General features: G+C 48.3%; 1 protein-coding gene across 1 annotated transcript; it reads right to left on the bottom strand.

Moving 5' to 3' along the window:
* Window positions 1-590: 590 nt before the first annotated feature.
* On the bottom strand, window positions 591-19,569 carry DDX11 (DEAD/H-box helicase 11). Its single transcript, XM_086611198.1, has 26 exons — window positions 19,393-19,569; window positions 18,948-19,184; window positions 18,493-18,579; window positions 16,706-16,863; window positions 15,016-15,058; window positions 14,365-14,472; window positions 13,714-13,801; window positions 13,034-13,236; window positions 12,311-12,463; window positions 12,161-12,207; window positions 11,283-11,362; window positions 9,921-9,965; window positions 9,729-9,796; window positions 9,151-9,189; window positions 8,582-8,705; window positions 7,932-8,066; window positions 7,365-7,477; window positions 6,079-6,151; window positions 5,474-5,577; window positions 4,564-4,713; window positions 2,549-2,617; window positions 2,269-2,369; window positions 1,776-1,860; window positions 1,102-1,177; window positions 770-924; window positions 591-645 (listed from the first exon to the last, which is right to left on the bottom strand). The coding sequence occupies exons 1-26, from the start codon at window positions 19,567-19,569 to the stop codon at window positions 616-618; spliced, it is 2,748 nt and encodes a 915-aa protein (XP_086467324.1). The 3' UTR covers window positions 591-615.
* Window positions 19,570-19,830: the final 261 nt, after the last annotated feature.

Here is a 19,830-nt window from a genome sequence, read left to right as displayed (position 1 = left end):
GTGATCAAAGGCGAAGTGCTGTGCTGTATTATGGCCATATCTTTTATTCACCTTGAAAGAATGAACAGCTCCTTGAATCTAGTGACTGCTTGAAGCAAGGTAGAAAGAAGGGGATAAGAAATGTTACCGATAGCTTCCCCGTGTCTTACCGGTCTGACTAATTCCAACATGGCACAAACTAATGGCCTGATAGTTTACAATTCTCATGGAAAGCTCTATGTTTTCATTGGCCATCAAGCCCCCTACACTTGATGGTTGATGAGAAAAAGCAGATGTGTTCAGTTAAAATAATTATACTCCCCATACTTAAATGTTTGAGTTGAAAATATTTAATCAGTTTAAATAAAACCTTAACAGCTATAAACTGTAAAAGTAGCCTGTTGCTACTATCTTCACCTGCCTCAGACCTACAGCCAGTTTCCCTCCTGGTTATGGTGCTGAAGGCTGTCTCACCATCATAGTGCTCAGATACTGAACAGCAAACATCCACAAAGGAGGTAGAAGGTGGAGGTTCACAAACTCCTTGGTACAGAAAAGCAGAAACTTGTGTTGCTTCAGGCATTCGTCATAGGTTCAGCTCACAGAGATGACCTACAGCCTGTTCTCTGGTCCGCATCAGAAAGCGTCTGACTTCCCTCGATGGAACTGGGAACACACAAAACCACACAGTTTGTCCCTGGCCTTACTCTAAAGTGAAGGTTTGGGAAAAGTACAGGTAACTACACTGGGAAACAGTTTTGGTAGCAGTACATAAGATACAAGTTCTGACCTTTCTTAACTCTGCAAATGCTGATCCAAAGGCAGGTTTCACCTGGGTTCTCTCCCTGATCCACTGCGGCAGTTTGTTAAAGATGGCAGGGCGTGCATACCTGTGGTCCAGGAGCAGGATGCTTGCAAAGTCCTTCTGATGGCGAATGGCTCTGCCTGTACAGAGTGTACAACTGCATTAAACTGGCCCACTCAAGTGTTTGTTCTTGGGCAAGGAAGCTCATGTTCCCGTCATCTGTACTTAGACTGATGGGTAATGCATCCTTTTTCCCCACCCTCCAGTGCAGTCACACTTCGTGTCCCCCCCAGCCTGCCCAAGGAAGGATGAATTACCTATCGACTGGTTTACTGCCTTCATGCACAGGTTTTCAATCAGCACTCTGCTAGGTGCCTGGCCAGCAGCTCTGGGCTGGAAAGGAGAAATAGGTAAGACTGAGCATGAGACAGACATAAATCAAACTAGGGAGTCTTAATGACAAAGCGAGGCAAATGCTTTTACCCGTGCTGAGTGAGCGGGTGGCCACGCAGACCCCAAGCTGAGAGTAAGGAGGAACAGAAGAAAGTTTTCTGACTGCAGCCTATGTTAAGCATTCACAAAGAGCCAGCCCAAGTCCCCCTTGAAGGCAGAAAACTTGTCCCCAGGTGCCCAGGAACAGCATCTCCAGCGTGCAGGGAGGAAGAACAAGTGAGCCAAGAGGAGAAGTGATCCTGGCAAGCAGCTTCTACCACCTCCTCTGAGGCAAAGAGACCTTGCTGCCCTTGGAACTCAGTGTTCCCAGGGAGCCCCAGTGGTGTTTCCCTCTGCTGAGCTTCTTCCCTGTGTTTAGGGCCATCTGTACACATTCAGTGTGGAGAAGGCTGTGCTTTTGGTACCACAGAGTCTGGGAAATGAAGGCAAGCTCAACTAAAAAAATCTTTGAAGGCAGCCCTGGGACTCGTGTGCTGCAAGGAAAGGTAATACTAAAAAGCCGAAGAGAAAGAGGCAGAGGTGTAAGTGTCTCTGTTACCATTGTTTTGTCAAGCCAAGTCATTTTTTCCTGGAGCTCTGGAGATTTAATGTTGGGGTAAGGCATTCCCACCATAATCACACACCTGCAAGGGGCAAAGGAGGACTGCATTATTCTTAATGTTTCATCCTAGAGCACTTTGCCAATAGACTGATAAATTAGAGGTCACTGCACCCCTGAAACACAGCCAGCCCTGAAAACCAAAGGCAGCAGTAAAGCACAGCAGTCTGACAAGCACGTTCTGAACAGAAAGCTGCAGAGGAATTCAGGGTGCCAGAACAAGGGATTATCCAACACAGCAAGCCTAACTGCATTCCTCACATGAAAAGTGCTCTGGACAAGCAGGTTTTAGAGCCACCCGGCAGACTTGGACCCGTTGCTTTAAGCATCAGCCCAAGCCATGCACTCCCCAGGATTTTCCATCTGTGCAGGTACTGATGTGTCCACTCCACCACAAGCCCCGTGCTCACCTTCCAAGGAGCAGCCACCTTACCTTCCCAGGTCATCTGAGAAGTTGATCCCTTCACTCATTTTGCCTCCAACTACAGAAAGCAGCAGGGCCCCCGTCATCTGTCCTCCTGCCTGGCTGCAGCGCTGCAGGAGAGGGACCAGCAACTTAAACCAGAGTAGGGAAGATAATCTGTGCCTCAGAAACACTCCCACATCTGGGCTAGAGCCCTCTTTCCTTGTTTAAAGCTGCAATGCCCTCTTTAGCAGCACTCCCATATGCAGCTGGGATGCCACACTCCCACCATCGTGCCAGCTCAGCTTACCTTGATGCACTTGGCATATTCCACCAGCACCTGATCCACCTGGTTCGCTTTCTTAGGCTCCTGAAAGATCTGTCACAGGTGGTGCGTCAGTTGCAGCAACAGGAAGCAAACAGTTTAAAGAACGCAAATCATTTTACTCCCATGCCCTTAAACGGCAGGTGGAAAAACAGGGAAGGGCAAATTGCCCGAAAAACTAATTTAACCAGCACCTTTCTCCTCTACCCTGAGAATGTGCTGCATGCTCACTGCAGCACTTTTCAACTGGGCTCCAAAGGGAGCAGCAGCTGCTCCTGCCCTTCCAACATTCCTTTCAGCTTTGGCAGACTTGTCTAATTCTGCAAGAAGTTACAAGTCATCCGAGCGGTGAGAGGCAGGAAAGCAATGAGCACCTCTTCCATCTATGAATAAAGATCCAGCGGGGTAAGGAGACCCTCCAGCTGCAAGATCTTGGAAGACAGTGATAGGACCAATCAATTCGAATTGCCAATTAATTCCAAGTAATAGCTCCCCTTGCACAGTGAATAAATTAGTTTTCTGTGCAAAGCATAAAGTAATATTTCTTTATGTTATTCTAGCATGCCTAATTAGTTACTGAAAGTCTCTGCACTTAATTGAGCTGCATTTTGATAGATGCTGCATCTCAGCCTAAATCACAAGTTGTTTTCCTAGTAAACAAGAGGTGCAATATCTGCCTTTTCTGTGACAGTAAAGAACCTAAAGGATGTGTTTTCTCTTGGTTAGCAAGAAGTACTATCAAATTTTACCAGTCAGAATCACTCTTTCAGTAAAAAAATAACTGGCACTTACAAATACAAGCAAGACTATTTAACTTACTAAACAGTAGCTATTTAATCCTCTGATTTAAATTAATTTTCCCTGTGTAATTTATATATAAACTCAGTGTGATCTCACCACAGCCACCTCAGGAAAGACTTTAACCTTCCACTGCTATGATACGATCTTGTGTGTGGGCAGCTGAAAGTCACACTTGCTGTATTCCTACCAAATTGCTTTGCTAATGCATATCCAATTTGCTGGAGACTGCCAAGGCCGAACAAGAACAAATCGGAGTTGAAAGGTAGGGCAGGCTGCGTGCTTGTGGCACAAAGCCTTGGAGGCACCAGGCAGACTGTTGGGACCCTGACAGAACACACCTGAAAGGCGCTACGAGTGGTAGCTGTACAAACACCTGGAGAAGCTGAAGCACAGTGCTTCCACCACAAAAACCTACAGGCAGATCCACATGCCAGAATGCCTGCACCAAGGCTGTGAAATATCTGGGACTGTGCTCTCCTAATGTATGTAGCAAGTTATTTAGCTTTTAGTAAATAGAATTCACAGCCAGGGTAGATGTAGTTCTTTTCCCCTCCCAGCACATGACCCAAGACCCCTGCCCTACACCCAGAGACAGATGGCCTGCCTGACCTTCAATACCCAGTCTTCGAATACTTGTGATCACGAGTCACTGCAAAGATTTCATATTTGCAGTGATCTCCCCATTCAGTGTTTGTCATCGCTCCTTCAACAGGCGTCACCACTGCTGGTCTCCACTCTGCACTTCTACCAGAAGAAGATAACCATTTGTCCTGTGAACTTCAGCCGGGTCCCATTCTGCCTAGGCTGTAGTTGTGCTGCTCTGTGCTCGAGGGGCACATAGCTGAGCCAGGGAAAAAACAAATGCTCTATAAGAGCTCAACTTGAACAGCCCCCCCCAGCCACACAGGAACAAGCTTGCCAACTCTGGAAAGCAAGGATTGTCTCCCACCATGGCCACTACACAGACTGTGCACTTAAAGAATCTACATTTAATCCAATTTAGATCCCAGCTCAGTGATCAGCCACCCGGGAAGTATCATTTATTCATTACTGAAGGGATTGGCTAGATAAACATCCGCTCTGCTCTGCTGTGCAGAGTATGAGAACAACTCGGCAAGAGAGGCCTGTAATGCACAGATAATAGTTTCATTTTTGAAACCTTCATTTAAAGTACCCACTGCCCCTGGCTGCACAACTACCTTCTTCTTAGCCGCCAGGCGGGTGAGCAGCCCTGTCTTCTCCCAGTGCGCATACACCTGCTTCTCATATTCGTAGGAGGGGAAGAAGCACACCACACCTCCTGGGACCACATTGCACAGGTTGCAAAGGATTCGACCCGTCTCATCCATCTGCAAGAGAGACGAGCATATTGCAGCTGACAGGAGCTCCAGCTAATGCCGCTCCCATTCTGTGCACAATCCCAGGATCACACCTCCCCTGTGACATGCCTTAGGGGAGAAAAAATGTGGGAAATATGCCAGGCCAAAGAGAGCTCCCTAGGGGAGCTGGCAATCACCAAAAATATCTTCACTGGTTGGCCTCTCCTCCTAATCCAGAGTTTCTGATACTGCAGTGGAGCAGTGGTCATTCAGGAAAGCAAGAATTATGTTTGTTGTCCCAGTGGACGGGACCTGTCACACTGGAACAGATGTAGAGAGCTAGCTGGCACATCTGGTGGAGATTCAGCAGAGGCAGAGCAGATCTAGTGTCTGGTGCTTACTGGCCCACCAAAGGAAGAAGAAAAAAGTGCAGAAACAGCTGCTGCTGCCTATGGTTTGGGCTGCCATGCTCCACCGTCACTGAGCCTTTCAAACTGTCAAGCATAGTCAGAAATCTCCATCCAATGTCCAGCACACAAATGCAGGATCTCAGTACAGCCAAACAGGAGCTGCTAGTATTCCTCATCTCCAACAGCCACCTCTGAGCAGGCAGCTCAAAACCACTTTTGCTGCTCCTCTTTCTCAATTACTTGGCAACACAGCTGCCCCAAGTCCCATGGATTTCTCTTGCCACGGCTTTTGATCAGCCCACCTTTCAAACAGAGCGCACACTGTCCTATGAAACATAAGCATGAGAAGCCAAAAAGAAGGGAACGAAGGAAAGACTGACCATCTGGGGCAGGTCTCTCGTCTCATAGGTGAACTCCAGCTGCTGGTTGGAAGGACCACTGCAGAGGATTATGGGTAAAATGTTTTCCGGAGGAATCACATGTCCTGGAGACAAAAACAAGTAGAGAGAGTCAACATCACTGCTGTGTGCACAAACCCCACTAGCTGAACAGCTTCATCTGAGTGCAGTGAGGCACGCATTTGCCTCAGTCAATCAGCTACTCTGACTTCCATTCCCTGAGCCCCTGGGAAGAAGGCAGAGCACGCTGCCTGCTGATAATGGGGAAGCTCAAAGTGGAAGGGACTCCTTAACTTTTTGCATAAATAGGCAGTGTGATGCCTCATGCAGGGACACTGTACCGGGGAGATAAAAGGGTAGGTAGGAAAGGTTTTTTCCCCACATACGCCACGCGAAGTGAGAAGAGCACATCCCAGTGGGGCCAAGCTCCTATCTTTCCATGCCTGCTTGCAGATAGCACCCCTTTGCTGCCATCAAAGATGCCAAGTTGCTCAGAGCGTTGAGAAAACAGCACCAAAGGCAAACTGCAGAACTCAGGTCTCGCAAAGACAGCTTACGACCTCTCCCTGCCACTCTGGCACACTCACCACAAGAGAACTCCACAACACGTGCAGGGTCCACACCAGCACAGGACAGCAGCTGCTCTCGGAAATCGGCCACCTGCGAACCACAAGCCGAAGAGAGGTGAAGCACCTGTGTCCCAAAGGACACTACATCAGCAACACTGGTACTGCTCCTTCGGCACCAGTGTCGAGGCAGAGCTGGTCCGCTCCGGCTGGTGGGTTGCTGGCACAGGGGAGACGGGTCCCTCCGCGACGACAACACCGAGAGCACGGGAACGCTGAGCACACGAGCCAGGGGGCTGGGCGGCGTGGCACAGCCCAGGGCACACGGAGGGAGACAGGGCCTGCGACACCCTGCAAGGTCAGCCACGGCCTGCAGCCGCTGCCGAGCGCAGAGCTCACCGGCCTCGGCGGCGCCGGTGCCGGACCGCCCGCCCGCCCCGAGCCTCGGCGCCTCGGCCGGGCGAGGAGCGGCAGCGGCCCCTGCCGGCGGCGCGGTGCCCCGGGGGCGCGGGGCTCTCCGCACAGCGTGCGTGGTCCTGAGCCTTGCCACCGCCCCGCTGCACGGGGCACGGCCCCTGCCTGACACCACCCAGCCTCCCGGCCCAGCACGCCCGATTTCAGGCTCCCCAGACCCAAAAATCCCAGTGCCAGGACTCCCATGCCCTGCACAGCCCACAGCCTGGACTGCATCCCCTCTCCCAGCTGCAGTCTGAAAGGTTCAGAGTTGGAACGGTGGCCTTCCAAAAAGCAGGTCCTGCACTTCGCACCCTCCTTCCCTCCCGTGTCACCTCAAGGGTAAAGCGGAAATTTCAGGACATGTGTGTCCAGGAACAGGATTAATGTAGCTAACTGGGATATCTGACACACCCCACTGCATCTGTACAACACAAACACGCTCTCTTAGACACTAAAGCAACAGAAGGATGATAAGCTGCCCGCCACCATATCCAAACTGAAGTCTTGATTTTTCTGAACGATCCCCTGTGGGATGGTCCCTGCGGAATCCCTGCCCCTTTAGGTCAGATGGTTTATAAGGTCCTCTGGCTGCCAGTTCCAACCTACAACGAGCTCAGCCTCAGCCTGTATTGCCTTGAGGACGAGAAAGCCTGACAAGGGCAATCCTGCCCTTACACCTACAACTTTTTACATAAATGGGCAGTTTGATGCCTCATGCAGGGAAACCGCACCAGAAAGATAAAAGGGTACATAGGAAAGGCCTTTTCCCACACATGCTATCTTTCCATGCTTGCTTGCAGACAGCACCAGGGACCTCCTGAGAGCTCAGGATCGCATCCTTATTCCCTCACCGGCTGCATGGTGCCTCCAGCAATGATTACAGCACGGCATTCTTCCACCACTTTGGCAAAGTGGACAGCTGGATTCAGCAAGAGAAATTTGAGGCTGCTCTGACCAACTGTGCCTGGGAAAAAGAGAGAGACAACATCAGGAACTAGCTGTGACACACACTCAGGGATATGAGAGATTCTCCCTCCTGTCCTGGGCACTCTGCAAATCCCCACCTCTCAAAACAAGGACTTGTTGCTATTCTACACTGCCAGGGGCATCAGCAGGTTATGCAAATCTAGAAGTTACCTTCTGCTTCCTAATCTTCATGGAGCTGTAGAAGAGGCGCAGTAAATGGCAAGACAAAAATCAACACCCAAAGTGGGTGCAGAGCTCTGCAAACCCTGGCCCCAGGGCCCTTGGTTCAGTAGTCCTCAGACAGACCAAGCCTGCCAGTCTGCATCTCGGACAGCACACGTGTTCCGGCAAGGCTGCAGGCTGCCCCCAGGCTCAGGATCCCCTCCCTCACTGCCAGTGAAGTGCCTGCTTGCGATTCACGCCACCTCTCCCCAGCTCGCCCCTTCCAGTACCTTGCCTGTTGAGAATGACTCGGCCATCTTGGTTTGCATTGGTGAGGGCTGAAAGAAATCCTTCGATCTGCATCAGTGGAGAGGCAGTTCGGAGCTGGTCGTTCTCAGCCTCCACGGGAGGGCTCTGGTGAGTACCTGCTGGCAGGAAGTGAAAAGGAGAGGCAGCAACTTAGGCCACATTTCGGAAGGCAGAGACTAAGCACAAAATATGGATGGCTCCTTTCTACAGGAACATGATACCTGGTCTACATACACAGGCAGAGAACAAAGACCCAATAAAGGAGAGAACGCAAATTTTGTCTCATTGCTAGGGAAAAAAAAGAAAGATCTGGCTTTTGTAGCTGGCACCACTCAACAGAGCTACCCATGGTAGCTCAGGTCCCAGAGCCAGCAGGGCAAAGCTTGAGTGCATGCAGTGTAAACATGGAATCGCATCATTCAACTTGGAAGGGACCTCAGGAGACCTTCTAATCATATGTATAGTCACCTAGGTCATCTAGTCAGATACATTAAAAAAACCTCTGTACAGGACAGCTTCTGCAGTCTATCACTCTTCAAACCTACCTCCCCTCGTCCCTCATGCAGACAGATGTTCATTCCACACCCTCACTTTGTCCGCAGATGCACAAGCAGAGGATGTCTGAACTCACCCTCTTTATCAGATCCCTGCTGGAGGGTCAGAAGAAAGTTCTGCAAACCAGCCAACTTCTGGTTCTCCTTGTTGGTCTTCACAGCTGTGGCAAGGCCTCCATATCGCTCCACAAACCCGAAAAGCTGCCAAGCAAAAGCCAGATCGAAATAAAAAGAGGTTTGCTGGCCTACCACAGACAAAGTTCTTTGGCAGGTGTTCACAAACTAGCCCAATCAGAATCTATCAGCCCAGAGCTCCCATCACTTTCCTTTGCTCGTTTAATCAAAACCAGAACAAGTTTTGATGCTTGTTCTCCCAGTGCAGTACAGTCTACCAGGCCAGCCAGTTTGAGGCCAGGAAGCACAGAATTAGCACCCACCAGAATACTGCAGCACACCACGTTGTGTGCTTCTTTGCCATATAAGCAAAAGGTAACCTGCCCATACGGTGCTTTTTGCAGGAACCACTTTGTTTGGGGAGCAGGGTGGAGAAGACAGGCTCCCACCCCAGCTGCTGCATCTTCCACTTCAAACTCAATGTGTGAAACAGCATTTGAATGCTGCTGATCATAAAGTCACAGGGCAGTACCTTCCTGCTGATGAGGCTCTTCTCGCAGTAACGCTGAACCTGTTGGAGGAAGGGAGAAAAAACAAACTGGCATTCAGCATCCCTTCTTCTGCCTTTGATCCCTGTCCAGCAGAGATACCGCTTGCTGTTCTTGCTGTGCTCTGGGGAGGGGTGCACAGTTCTCTGAGTGTTGCCTCCCAGGCAGCAGTTTATTACAAAGGCATTGCTTCCAGAGCGGAAACACTCCGTGTTAAGGTGCTGTGTTTGGAGGTTCGAGGGATGCGTTATGTTACTGGAGTAGCATCATTTCTTCATCTGCAACCCTTACAGTTTAGCTTTGCCTACAGACAGCCTCTGCACTCGTACATGTTTAATTGCTTGCTTCCCTCTACCCCAAGACCACCTATCCAGCTTTAATGTACTGTTATCCAGACAGGAGCCAAAGAGATCTATACACTGGGGCAAGGAGGAGACTCTGCTAGAAAGCAGATTCCGCCATGTGGGCCTTGGGTCTACTTGGAGCTCTCATACACACTTCCTGATAACATTGAACAAGTCACCACCACCTGTGCCCTAGCAGACGATAACATTTGCATTACCTTGAAGAGGTTGATATTGTCAATCTGGCTCTGAAACAGAAAATCATTGATGGATTTTAGCACTGTCCCTGAAAGGGGGGAAAGGAGGAAAAAAAAAAAAAAATATTAGCTGCTGGGCCTGCAGCCCCCTACTGTCCACACCCATCTCCTTGACTGATGACTGCATACCCCAGGTGTTCACTCCAGTCTTACCTGTTTGGGAAACTGCCTGACAGCTAGGATTTTGGTTCACATTACCTGTAAAACATGAAACCAAGTCAAGAAAGGCTTACAATGGCTCTGTCTTAAAATTAAGCAAGAGACTAACAACTAAGCTGAAAGAGACACTGCACCAGGACGAAAAACAAGAAATAACTATACATCCGTGAAATGTAGCTATATGGACAAAACATCAGCTCCTGCTCAGTTTTAATTTCCCTTATAGGGTAGCCCTGCATTGTAGGACAAGTGTGCTCCTGCATCCTAAGAAACACCACCTACATTCCTTCTGTAGCAGGAGGCAGCAGGTAGGGTGGGTGCATACAAATGCTCACACACTATGTAGTCATCATACTGCAAAGATGAAGGGACGGGGACCGCAATGCATCCCTCACTCCTCCTCAATGCATCCCTCACCCCTCCTCAATGCAGCTGCAGGGAGCTGGGAGGCACATAGGCTGGCAGGCGATTGGGAAGAGGGAAAAACCTGAGGACAGCTCCATGCCCAGACCCCGACAGCCAGAACAGGATTAATTGCTGCCACTCACTGTATTTCATGTCCTAGTGTTTAACACCCACCTCACATCTCACTTTTGCAGCCTCAATCATGAAGCTGTACACAGGCTGCATTTCCTAATGAAAGCACTTAACTGAGTGTGGGGAAGAGTGGCAGGAGCAGAGGGGAAAGAGAAGCACACATTAGAAGGACAGAGGGCACCACCAGGCCCCTGCCCAAACGAGCTGCATTTCACCTGGGCAAGGAGGAAGCTCTTTATGAACTTATGGCAGGGTCTCCTCAAGGCTCACTGAGGTCTCGCAAACAGACCATTAGAGGATAAGAGACCTGCAAATGCCAGTGGATTTAAAAATCACAGCAAATTAATTTTTTTTCACAAAGGAAAGGCACCACTAAAGAAAGATTCATTCTGCAGAGGCACACCTGACACAGGGAGAGGCCGTGCCACCAGATCACCCAGGAGATTTATTCTGTGCAGCTCTTGTGCTGTCCTGACCACTGTCACACATCTGTATTCCTCAGTTAGCACCCTACCTCGTCTCCACTCAGATCAGATACGAAAAGCACACAGAAAGAGAGTGAAACTGCCTCTACCAATTTGTGATGTCATCTACTGCTCCTCAGTTAATCAAACAAAGAGTGGGGTTCAGGCAGACACCAGTCAACATCCCCATGTTACAAAACAGCCTGAGAAATAAAATTACTGGCCTCTGAACCTATACACAAGCAACACACCTCCCCACAGATTCTGCAGAGGAGGAAGGAGAACAGTGCCCTGAGGAAGCACCAACTAGCTCAGAGTCTAACAGCATCCCTGGAGACACAATAGGTCTGCTTACCTCCCAGCATGGCCACAAACCGCTCCAGCAAATACAGGATCTGCTTAATGTACATCAAGTTCTTTGCCTTCAAACGTTTCCTATGAAAAAATGAGCAGGCATTAGGCCCTGAAACATCTTCAGGGACTAACTCACAGCAGCTGAGCTGCAGAGACAAGCACCTGAACCCCCCATTCATTTTGGGAGACAGGAACCAAGAATGATTTCCCCCAGGCTCACTCTCCCTATTTGTGACAGGGCATAGACCCCTTCCTGCCCAAGGTCACCCCAGAGCACTCACCCATGCACCCCACACTGTTCCTACCATTGCCTTTCTCCTCGCACATTAATTACAGGTTGCTTACTACAATGGCAGTGACATCTCAAGTCCCAGTTGCAACAATGCTCCACAAATGCAAAGTTATTGGCATTGAGCACAATAATCAACCACTGCAGCGATGACAAGGCACAAGGTTTGGCCAGAGCCAAAAGCCACACGTAGCTTCCTCCTCCTCAGAGCTTACTGCCTCTGCCGTAATGCCAGTCAGCACATGAAAAACTAAGGTCCAGGAGAGACATGAAAGACTGAATCTTTTGAAACTCTGCATCACAAAGCAGGAGTGATTAGAGGGAGATATTGGGAAAGGAACTGAGAGTATAAAGGAAAGCCAGAATCCTCAGAGTAACCCCGTTCTCACTGCTTAATACCAGCCCCAGGAGTCTGACTTAAGACGGATTCTAGACAGAGATAATGAAGCAAGTGGCTTTTCATCTGCAGAAGTATTAATGCAAATAACTTTCCTACCGGGGAAAAGCAAGAAAGACCCCGCAGACATGAGACAAGCCATGGCATTCACACTGCCTGACAACATTGTGCTATTTTCCTCTGAGATCCTCACCTGTACCGCTCCATGTACTGCAACAGCTGGGAGTGAGCACAGCACAGCTACATGAAGGAAAAAAGGAGCTGTTATTACGCAGGAGCTAAGAACGGGTGCTCTGCTGGACGCAGAGCTCGCTCACGATTAACAGGCCAGGCTATGACCCACCTGAGAGCCGCTGACCTCCGCACTATGGATGCAGGTGATGGTGTCTATGAGGTTGTGGGCCTCATCGATGATTACAACCTGGTCCTTCAGCTTGATCCCAGCAGCACTCCTAGTAGGCTCATGCAAGAGCATCTGATAGGGCAGCACCACCAGCTACAGGAGAAGCACACACTGCCCTGATTCTCTCATCCTTACAGATTTAGAGCATTCCACAACCACTCATTAAAGGCCCATATCAGATGGCCCCACAGAATTTAGTCAAGTTACTTACTCTTAGTATGAGAAAGGCAGGAAAAGAGACAGGAGCATGTGCCTGAGCAAGGCACTGGGATGTGAACTAAAGAGAAATGATTATGCTACAACTGCGTATCAGCTCAGGTTACCTTCCTAATCTCCTCTGAAGCACTGAAAGCATGTCTTCCGATAGAGAACCAAGCAAGGCAGAGTGGTGGCAAGCGCTAGGATTACACCCGTGTACCAGTATTGCCTCACAATTATTAAGCCTTTCAATTGTTTCAGGATGTTTAGATATACTTGCAGCCTCCCTATTAACTTCAAACACGTATTCTTATTTTCCTTTGCTTTCTCAGCAAAACTACAGCTGACAAACACAGTCTGTTTACAAACTCCCACAACATTCAGTAACAGTACTGGGGGGAGCAGGCAATTGGTTTATTCTTAGAGGCTCTGTCATTAATTCCACTAAAAACGTGTGCACCTTACCTGAGCAGCAGGAATAGCATATCGACTCCCATAATATGGGCAGGCTTTGGTCTCCCTTCCCAAAGTCACCAACTGCTCAATATCTTTCACTTCCACTAGAACTTCATCACGGAGAAACTGCATTTGCTCATAGGAATAAAACGGGCATACAGCGCGACTCACGCGCCTCTTCTTCCCTTCCATCTCTTCATCACTCTTCTTTTCTAACAGCAGAAACCAAAAGAAAGCCATGAGCAACAACGCAACAGCCTAAAACTAGCACTTTGCAGAACCTCTTGGATTTCAAAGCAGGCTTTGTCACATGTATTTTTGACCTATCATCTATTTAAAGATTATTCAGCAATAAGATTTCCATCTCCACAGTGGACACTACTCTTGCCAGTTACTATTTAGCCATGTGATATTTTCCAACATTTCTAGTAGTGAGTTAAAGACAAGTATTGTTCTGTTGCAGAAGTCCTGACCAACTTAAGGCACTCATACATATACATACAGATCTCAGCGTCATAGCCTGGAGGACAAGAAAAGTAAAAGTACTATGGTTCTCTAACTCTGCTCCTCCAACCTGCCATTTTCAAGCTCCTACCAGTCTCTTGGTAGAACTGACTGGCAGAACACACCGTCTCCAGGGCCTCATAGCTTTATCAAAGATTGCATCCCCAGGTTGGAAGTATTCCTACCATGTTTGTTCTTTTGCATCTCCATGCAACGGTCGTTGATAAGCTGGAGAGCTCCCAGGCGTCGCACCTCCTCATTCACACACAGGTTCTTGGACATGCAAAGAGAGGAAGCAGTAGGGGGTCATTAAGCATTGAGTGCCCCCTGTGCACCCTTTGCTGAAAAATAAAAGATTTCTTTAAATCTTTCGCTAGATTCCAAAATAGAAAAGTCTGTCAGTCAAACATTGTGCATACTAACTGCTACAAAGATGCTCAAAACCCATAAAATCTTAGCAAGGAGTCAAAAAAATGAGAAAAGTGCACTGTGATGGCTCACTGCTACAGAGCAGCTTCTAAAAAATGCTGCCAGAAGTAACACTGAGACGAGCACCTTCCCAGTGACTCAGACACCTGTAATATCCCACACCACAAAAGGTAAAATAGATGTTTGCATTTATTTAAATCAAAGGGCAAATGGCCAAAACACAGCTCACAGAAAAACATACATCACACAGACCTGCGTCACGACCCATGACTGTTGCAGTTTTTCAATGGTAGATTCAGTCAATCCCCGAGATGCCTTCTGTGGCATCACAACCACACATCTTCTCACAAAGTCTCTCATATTAAATTAACCTGCACTCTGGGTCTCTTGTGAACAATACCACATACCTGCCTGGATCCCAAGGAGACCAGACGTGTGTCTTTGCCAAAAGGACTTTTTTGTACCTCATGCACAAACTGAGACAGCTGGGAGTGAGTGCGGCTGCAGTAGTAAATCTACAATGAGGAAAAACAAAGGGAAGACAAGAAGAACATGGAAGCCAATACCCTACCTACAACCAATCCTGCAAGGAAGAAGCCAAGCACCTCAACAAGGTAAATCTTGCTCAAGCCTTCAAAAACACAAGGGAAGGCACATGTTTGAGTGTCACCTTACAGCAGTTGAGGCCAACAGCCTTATCTTTGTTTTCTCCTATGCATTTGCCTTTGTTTCCATTTAATTTTCCAAGGTCTCTAAAAAAACAGGGACTCATCATTGAAGAGTAATACAAAAATGTTTCTTACAGTGTACTTTTACAGCAAGACACAGCAAAAATTCAGCAGTGTTAGCAGGGCAAGCTGCTTAGGCAGCCAGGGTAGTCCAGAAGGAGATGACCACAGCAGAACTGGTTGCTATTATCAACAAACACAGCAGTTCTTGGATGCTAGTCCCTAATGCCTTCTGTACCGCATGACTCTGGGAAGGACGCAAGGAAGCCGTAATTCTGCTCACTCCTACGCTGTTCTATGAGGTGGCACTATCTACTTTCCTCATCTCACCTTAGTCACATGCTCCTCTTCCAAATCATCATCATCTTCCAGCCTAAGAAAAGAGAAAGCTCAAACAGTTTCCTTTCAGCAGATCACAGAGAGAGAATCAAATGATGCTCTACTACAAGAGAGAGGTCCAAGAGAGATCGTTGTGTCATCTCAAGAAGAGCCTCAGATCTTAACTCAGGAGGTAAAAGAAAAATCGACTCTTTAAGAATAGTGTAAGTGTACAAAACCAAGTCAAGCCTTGCTCTTTAAGAGAAAAATGTTGGTAGGGTGTGTCTTTAGCAAATTCAAGATTTTTTTTTTTTTTCTTTTAAATCTGGGGCTTCCAAGCCCCAGGCATAAGCTAATCAGTGCTATATTATTCTTTGGTGAGCTTATTTATTTATTTTTTTAAAACTTTCCCTTCAGAGACAATTTACCACCCTCCAGCTATTGCATAAAGAAAAGCTTCAGGAAGATATTTAGCTGCCATAGAGTTCCTCAAAGGCAATAGCAGTTCAATGTTTGGTAAATTACATACAAACGAAGTAGTTAAGTGGGTTTTTTAAGGCAGGAGGATCTGTCTAGATACTAATTAGCAAATTTGTATTTTAAACGTATTTGACTTTTCTTGCTGAAGTATGGCTTCTGGCATCTGCATAAAGCAAATGCAGGAGAGTGAAAAGTATGCATGAGGTTTTCATGGTGAAGCTCCGTCTTTAGAAATCTGAACATCTTCCCCTTCAGAGTATCAAAAGATGCCAGTGCTAATCTGCAGGACTGATAGCTTCCTCTGATGCCCTGAGCTCTATTTTGCTTTTCTAATGCAAGGAATTTGAGATCAAGTCATTTGCTCAGCGTCCAGAAGCATTCTTTGGGAAATCAGGTATGGATAAAGGCAGGACGTTGCCACACATTTTAGGAAAGATGCACTTTCTCAGAAAATACTTCAGGCCACTTTGATGAGTTTAACAAAAGCTTAAAAGCCAAACTAAAGTAGAACACCAAAGCAACTAATTAAACGAACAAACCTCCAGAACAATAACTACCTTACACAGCTGGAATGAGGGAGAAACTCACAGAATCATAGAATCGTTTAGGTTGGAAGGGACCTTTAAAATCATCAAGTCCAACTGATAACCAAACACTGCCAAGTCCACCACTAAACCATGGCCCTAAGCACCACATCTACATGTCTTTTAAATACCTCCAGGGATGGTGACTCCACCGCCTCCCTGGGCAGCCTGTTCCAACGCTTGAGAACCCTTTCAGTGAAGAAATTTTTCGGCATATCCAATCTAAACCTCCCCTGGCACAACTTGAGGCCATTTCCTCTTGTCCTATCGCTTGTTACTTGGGAGAAGAGACTGACACACACCTCACTCCAACTTCCTTTCAGACAGTTGTAGAGAGTGCCAAGGTCTCCCTTGAACCTCCTTTTCTCCAGGCTAAACAACCCCAGTTTGCTCAGCTGCTCCTCTTAACACTTATGCTCTAGACCCTTCACCAGCTTTGCTGCCGTTCTTTGGATGCTCTCCAGCACCTCAATGTCTTTGTTGTAGTGAAGGGCCCAAAACTGAACACAGTATTCGAGGTGTGGTCTCACCAGTGCCATATCTGCACAACCACATAGGAAATCCCTTTCATTAGGCAAGTCAAAAATGATACAGAAAACATTTCCTTGTCTTGGAACTCCCTCAGTCCCTGTTCTTACCCAGATACCATTTTCTTTTCTTCGTCACTCTCATATTCAGCAAGAATCAGCTCCTCCTCATTGCGGTCCAGCTGCTCTAGAACATCCATTCCAGCTCCCTCTGAAAGAACCTCCTTGCTGAGCTGAAGCAGGCGCTTTGTCTCGTCCTCCTCAGACCTCTGAAAGGAACACATGATCACATTATTTCTCATACAGAAAGAGAGGTAGAACGCGCATCACTTTATGCCACAGACAGGTAAGAAGACAGCACAGTCCCTCACCCCTAACACAGGGAACAGCTTGCTGGGAAAACCCCCAGCAGGACAAGCAAACGCACCAAGTGTGTCTGAAGCTGTTCAGCCCCACAGAACACAGCCAATATCAAAGACCAAAGATTTCGTCACACAGACATATATGAAGGGGAAACATAAAAACCTTCTATGCACAAGGCACACTGAACTACTGGATGCTAAAATGACAATATCAATATAATGCAGTATTAGCTGCTTAAAGTGGCCCATTAAAAGGTGAGAAAAAAAAATGTGTAAAAAAAACCAACCAAGCAAACATATAAGGACATAATCAAACACTCCATCCACAGTCGACTCAAACCTAGGATAAACTCAGCATCTGTTTTAGGACGCAGAGCATGAGATTTCTCTTGCTGTTTCTTTCTCCAGTTACGTGGTTCTTATTCTAGCATAGGTCTACCCCTCTACAAAAATTCCGTTAAAATGTTGAAGAATAGTTTTCTGATTAATTTTGTGTTCTGATAAAGAAGAGTTTGTTTTTTTCAATTTGAAAACAGTATCTTCCAATTTCAATGAGCATTCTTTTACAATGGCATTACGAAGAAACGCAGTTAGTGAGCACTACACAGGAGATGAATCAGTTGCTTTTCCAAATCTCTATAACATTTCTCTCCTTTGCTTTCATGCTTTATATCACACTTCTCATTTCACATGCTCTTCACCCTCTTTTAAGAGACGAAAGCTCTTTGTTCCACTTGGTTTTGATTTGCCATCCACCTCTGAACCTTTGTTATTTCTGCCATATTCTTTTGACAGGAGCTGACCAAAACATAACACTGTACTTGAGATGGAGCACACTAGAAACTAATAGCCTGGCAGCCTAATAAATCTGCTCGTTTGGGGACCTGAAGCGGGTGTTTCTGAGAAGTTTGACTCATACCATCAAAAAGCTCTTAGAGCCAAGAGTACTGAAGCCAGTTCACCCATCTAAATGGCAGGAAAATACACCTGTGAACTTCTTATATGTAGAAAAAGAGACAGTTCGGAACAATGCGATCACGTTTACTATGAAAGTAAACAAATACAATGTTCTGTAGTGGTGAGCAAAGCACAACCAAAGCTCAACCTGGCTTTCTTGGGAGGGGGCTTCTGTTCCCATGATTTTAAATTTAATCCCAGTTCTACAGGTTTTATTCCAGAAGTACAGTGTTCACACATACTCATAAATGAGAGAGTTAAAAAAAAAAAAAATTAAAAAAGTTTTAAAGCTTTTAAAACCAAAGCAGAAATCTGAAGGCCACCAGAACACACACCTTTTCTGTCCACATACAAACACCGTCACAGGAAACTCTCTATGCGCAAATTATTTTTCATATTTGTACTTTAAAAAGAAAATCTAACAGAAAATTTTGCATGGCCAATTTCAGCCACCTAACACAAAGAGCTCCGCAAACGGACGGGTTGGAAAATTCAGAGTGAAGTCACAGATATAAGTAAGTATGAACAACACTCGAGGTGACCAAAACAGGAAGTTCTCATCTCTGTGGGATAACTCACCTTCCTCTTTGCTGCATATTTTAACTGCACATTATGGCGAATTTTCTCAAGACGATCTTCTCGCTTTTTCCTCCTGATCTGTTCTTCCTAAAATAAAGGGAAAGTGAAGAAAGGATGAAGCATATTTAGTCCTAAACCCTGGGTATAATTACTTTCCTATGCCCTGGGTAAAGCAAAACATGAACTCTGGAACAAAACTGTCAGTACACAGTCCCTTTCTCCTGGAGCGCACGACTATTATATGTCACTATGTTCAGAGTAAAGGAGTTTCCCACCTTACGCGAGCTGCACGGCAGCGCCTCGTCCCTCTTAGTTGAAACAAAGGCGCGTGAAAGACAAAGACCACCATCAAAGTTCGCCTCACTTGTTTTTCCAATCATCGCCCGGGACATCAGCCTTTCTGATCCTCACACCTCGTTGTTTTACCCATCCTCTACGTACGAGCGTTTCTCTACCTTTAGCCTGTCCACCGCGTCCCGCTCTTCCTTCCTCTGCACAAACGCCGTCACCCAGTCCAGTTCCCCAGCCATGCCCCGGCTACCCGGGCGTCCTGGCCCAGCCGAAGGCGGCCGCTCCTTCCCCTCCTGTCCGCTCCCCTCCAGCGCCAGCAGCCGCGCCTCCTCCTGCTGCTTCTTCTCCTCGAAGTCTCGGAGCCAGGAGAGGGCCCCGCAGATGAGGCTCAGCGATTTTCCCTGCCGCAGGAAACGAAGGAGATGAGGCTCCCGCGGGGGAGCACTGCTGCCACCGACGCTCACGCCGCCGTGCCCCTCCGCAGCGGCATCGGGCCCAGACCCGGCCCGATTCCCCCGGCACCACCGCCCCTCCCCACCCAGAGGGAGGCCCCCGTCCTCCTCCCGGGTGCCGGCCCCCTGCCGCCGCCGTCCCGCCGCACCGGCTCACCGTGCCCGTGGGGCTCTCGAAGATCCCGACGCGGCCGGCCTCCAGCGCGCTGTACAGCGCCGCCATGAACCGCTCCTGGATGCGGTAGGGCGTGTAGGGGAACGGGAACCGGCCCCCGCCAGGGCCCGCCGCCTGCGGACACCCGGGCCGCGCGCCCGCCGCCGCGCCGCTTTCCATCCCGCGCGCCGCCGCCCCGCTTCGAACCCGGCGCCACCGCCGCCCCGCCCCCTTCCCGTGACGCTCCGGTGACAGCCGGAAGGTCCGCGCCGCCTGCGGGACCGGCCGGGCGGCGGGCCGGGCGCTTTTGCTCCGGGAGGAGCGGCGGGAATGCGCGGCCGTCCAGCCGCAGCTTCCCCGCGCCGCTCCCGTGGGACGATCGCGGCTCCTCCTGCGCGGCACCCGCGTTATTCCGTCTTCGCTGCCCCAAGTCCCGGTTCC

Source organism: Tauraco erythrolophus, chromosome 4, assembly GCF_009769465.1.
Source record: "Tauraco erythrolophus isolate bTauEry1 chromosome 4, bTauEry1.pri, whole genome shotgun sequence".
Lineage (NCBI taxonomy): Eukaryota > Metazoa > Chordata > Aves > Musophagiformes > Musophagidae > Tauraco > Tauraco erythrolophus.
This window is presented reverse-complemented; position numbering and strand designations above follow the sequence as displayed.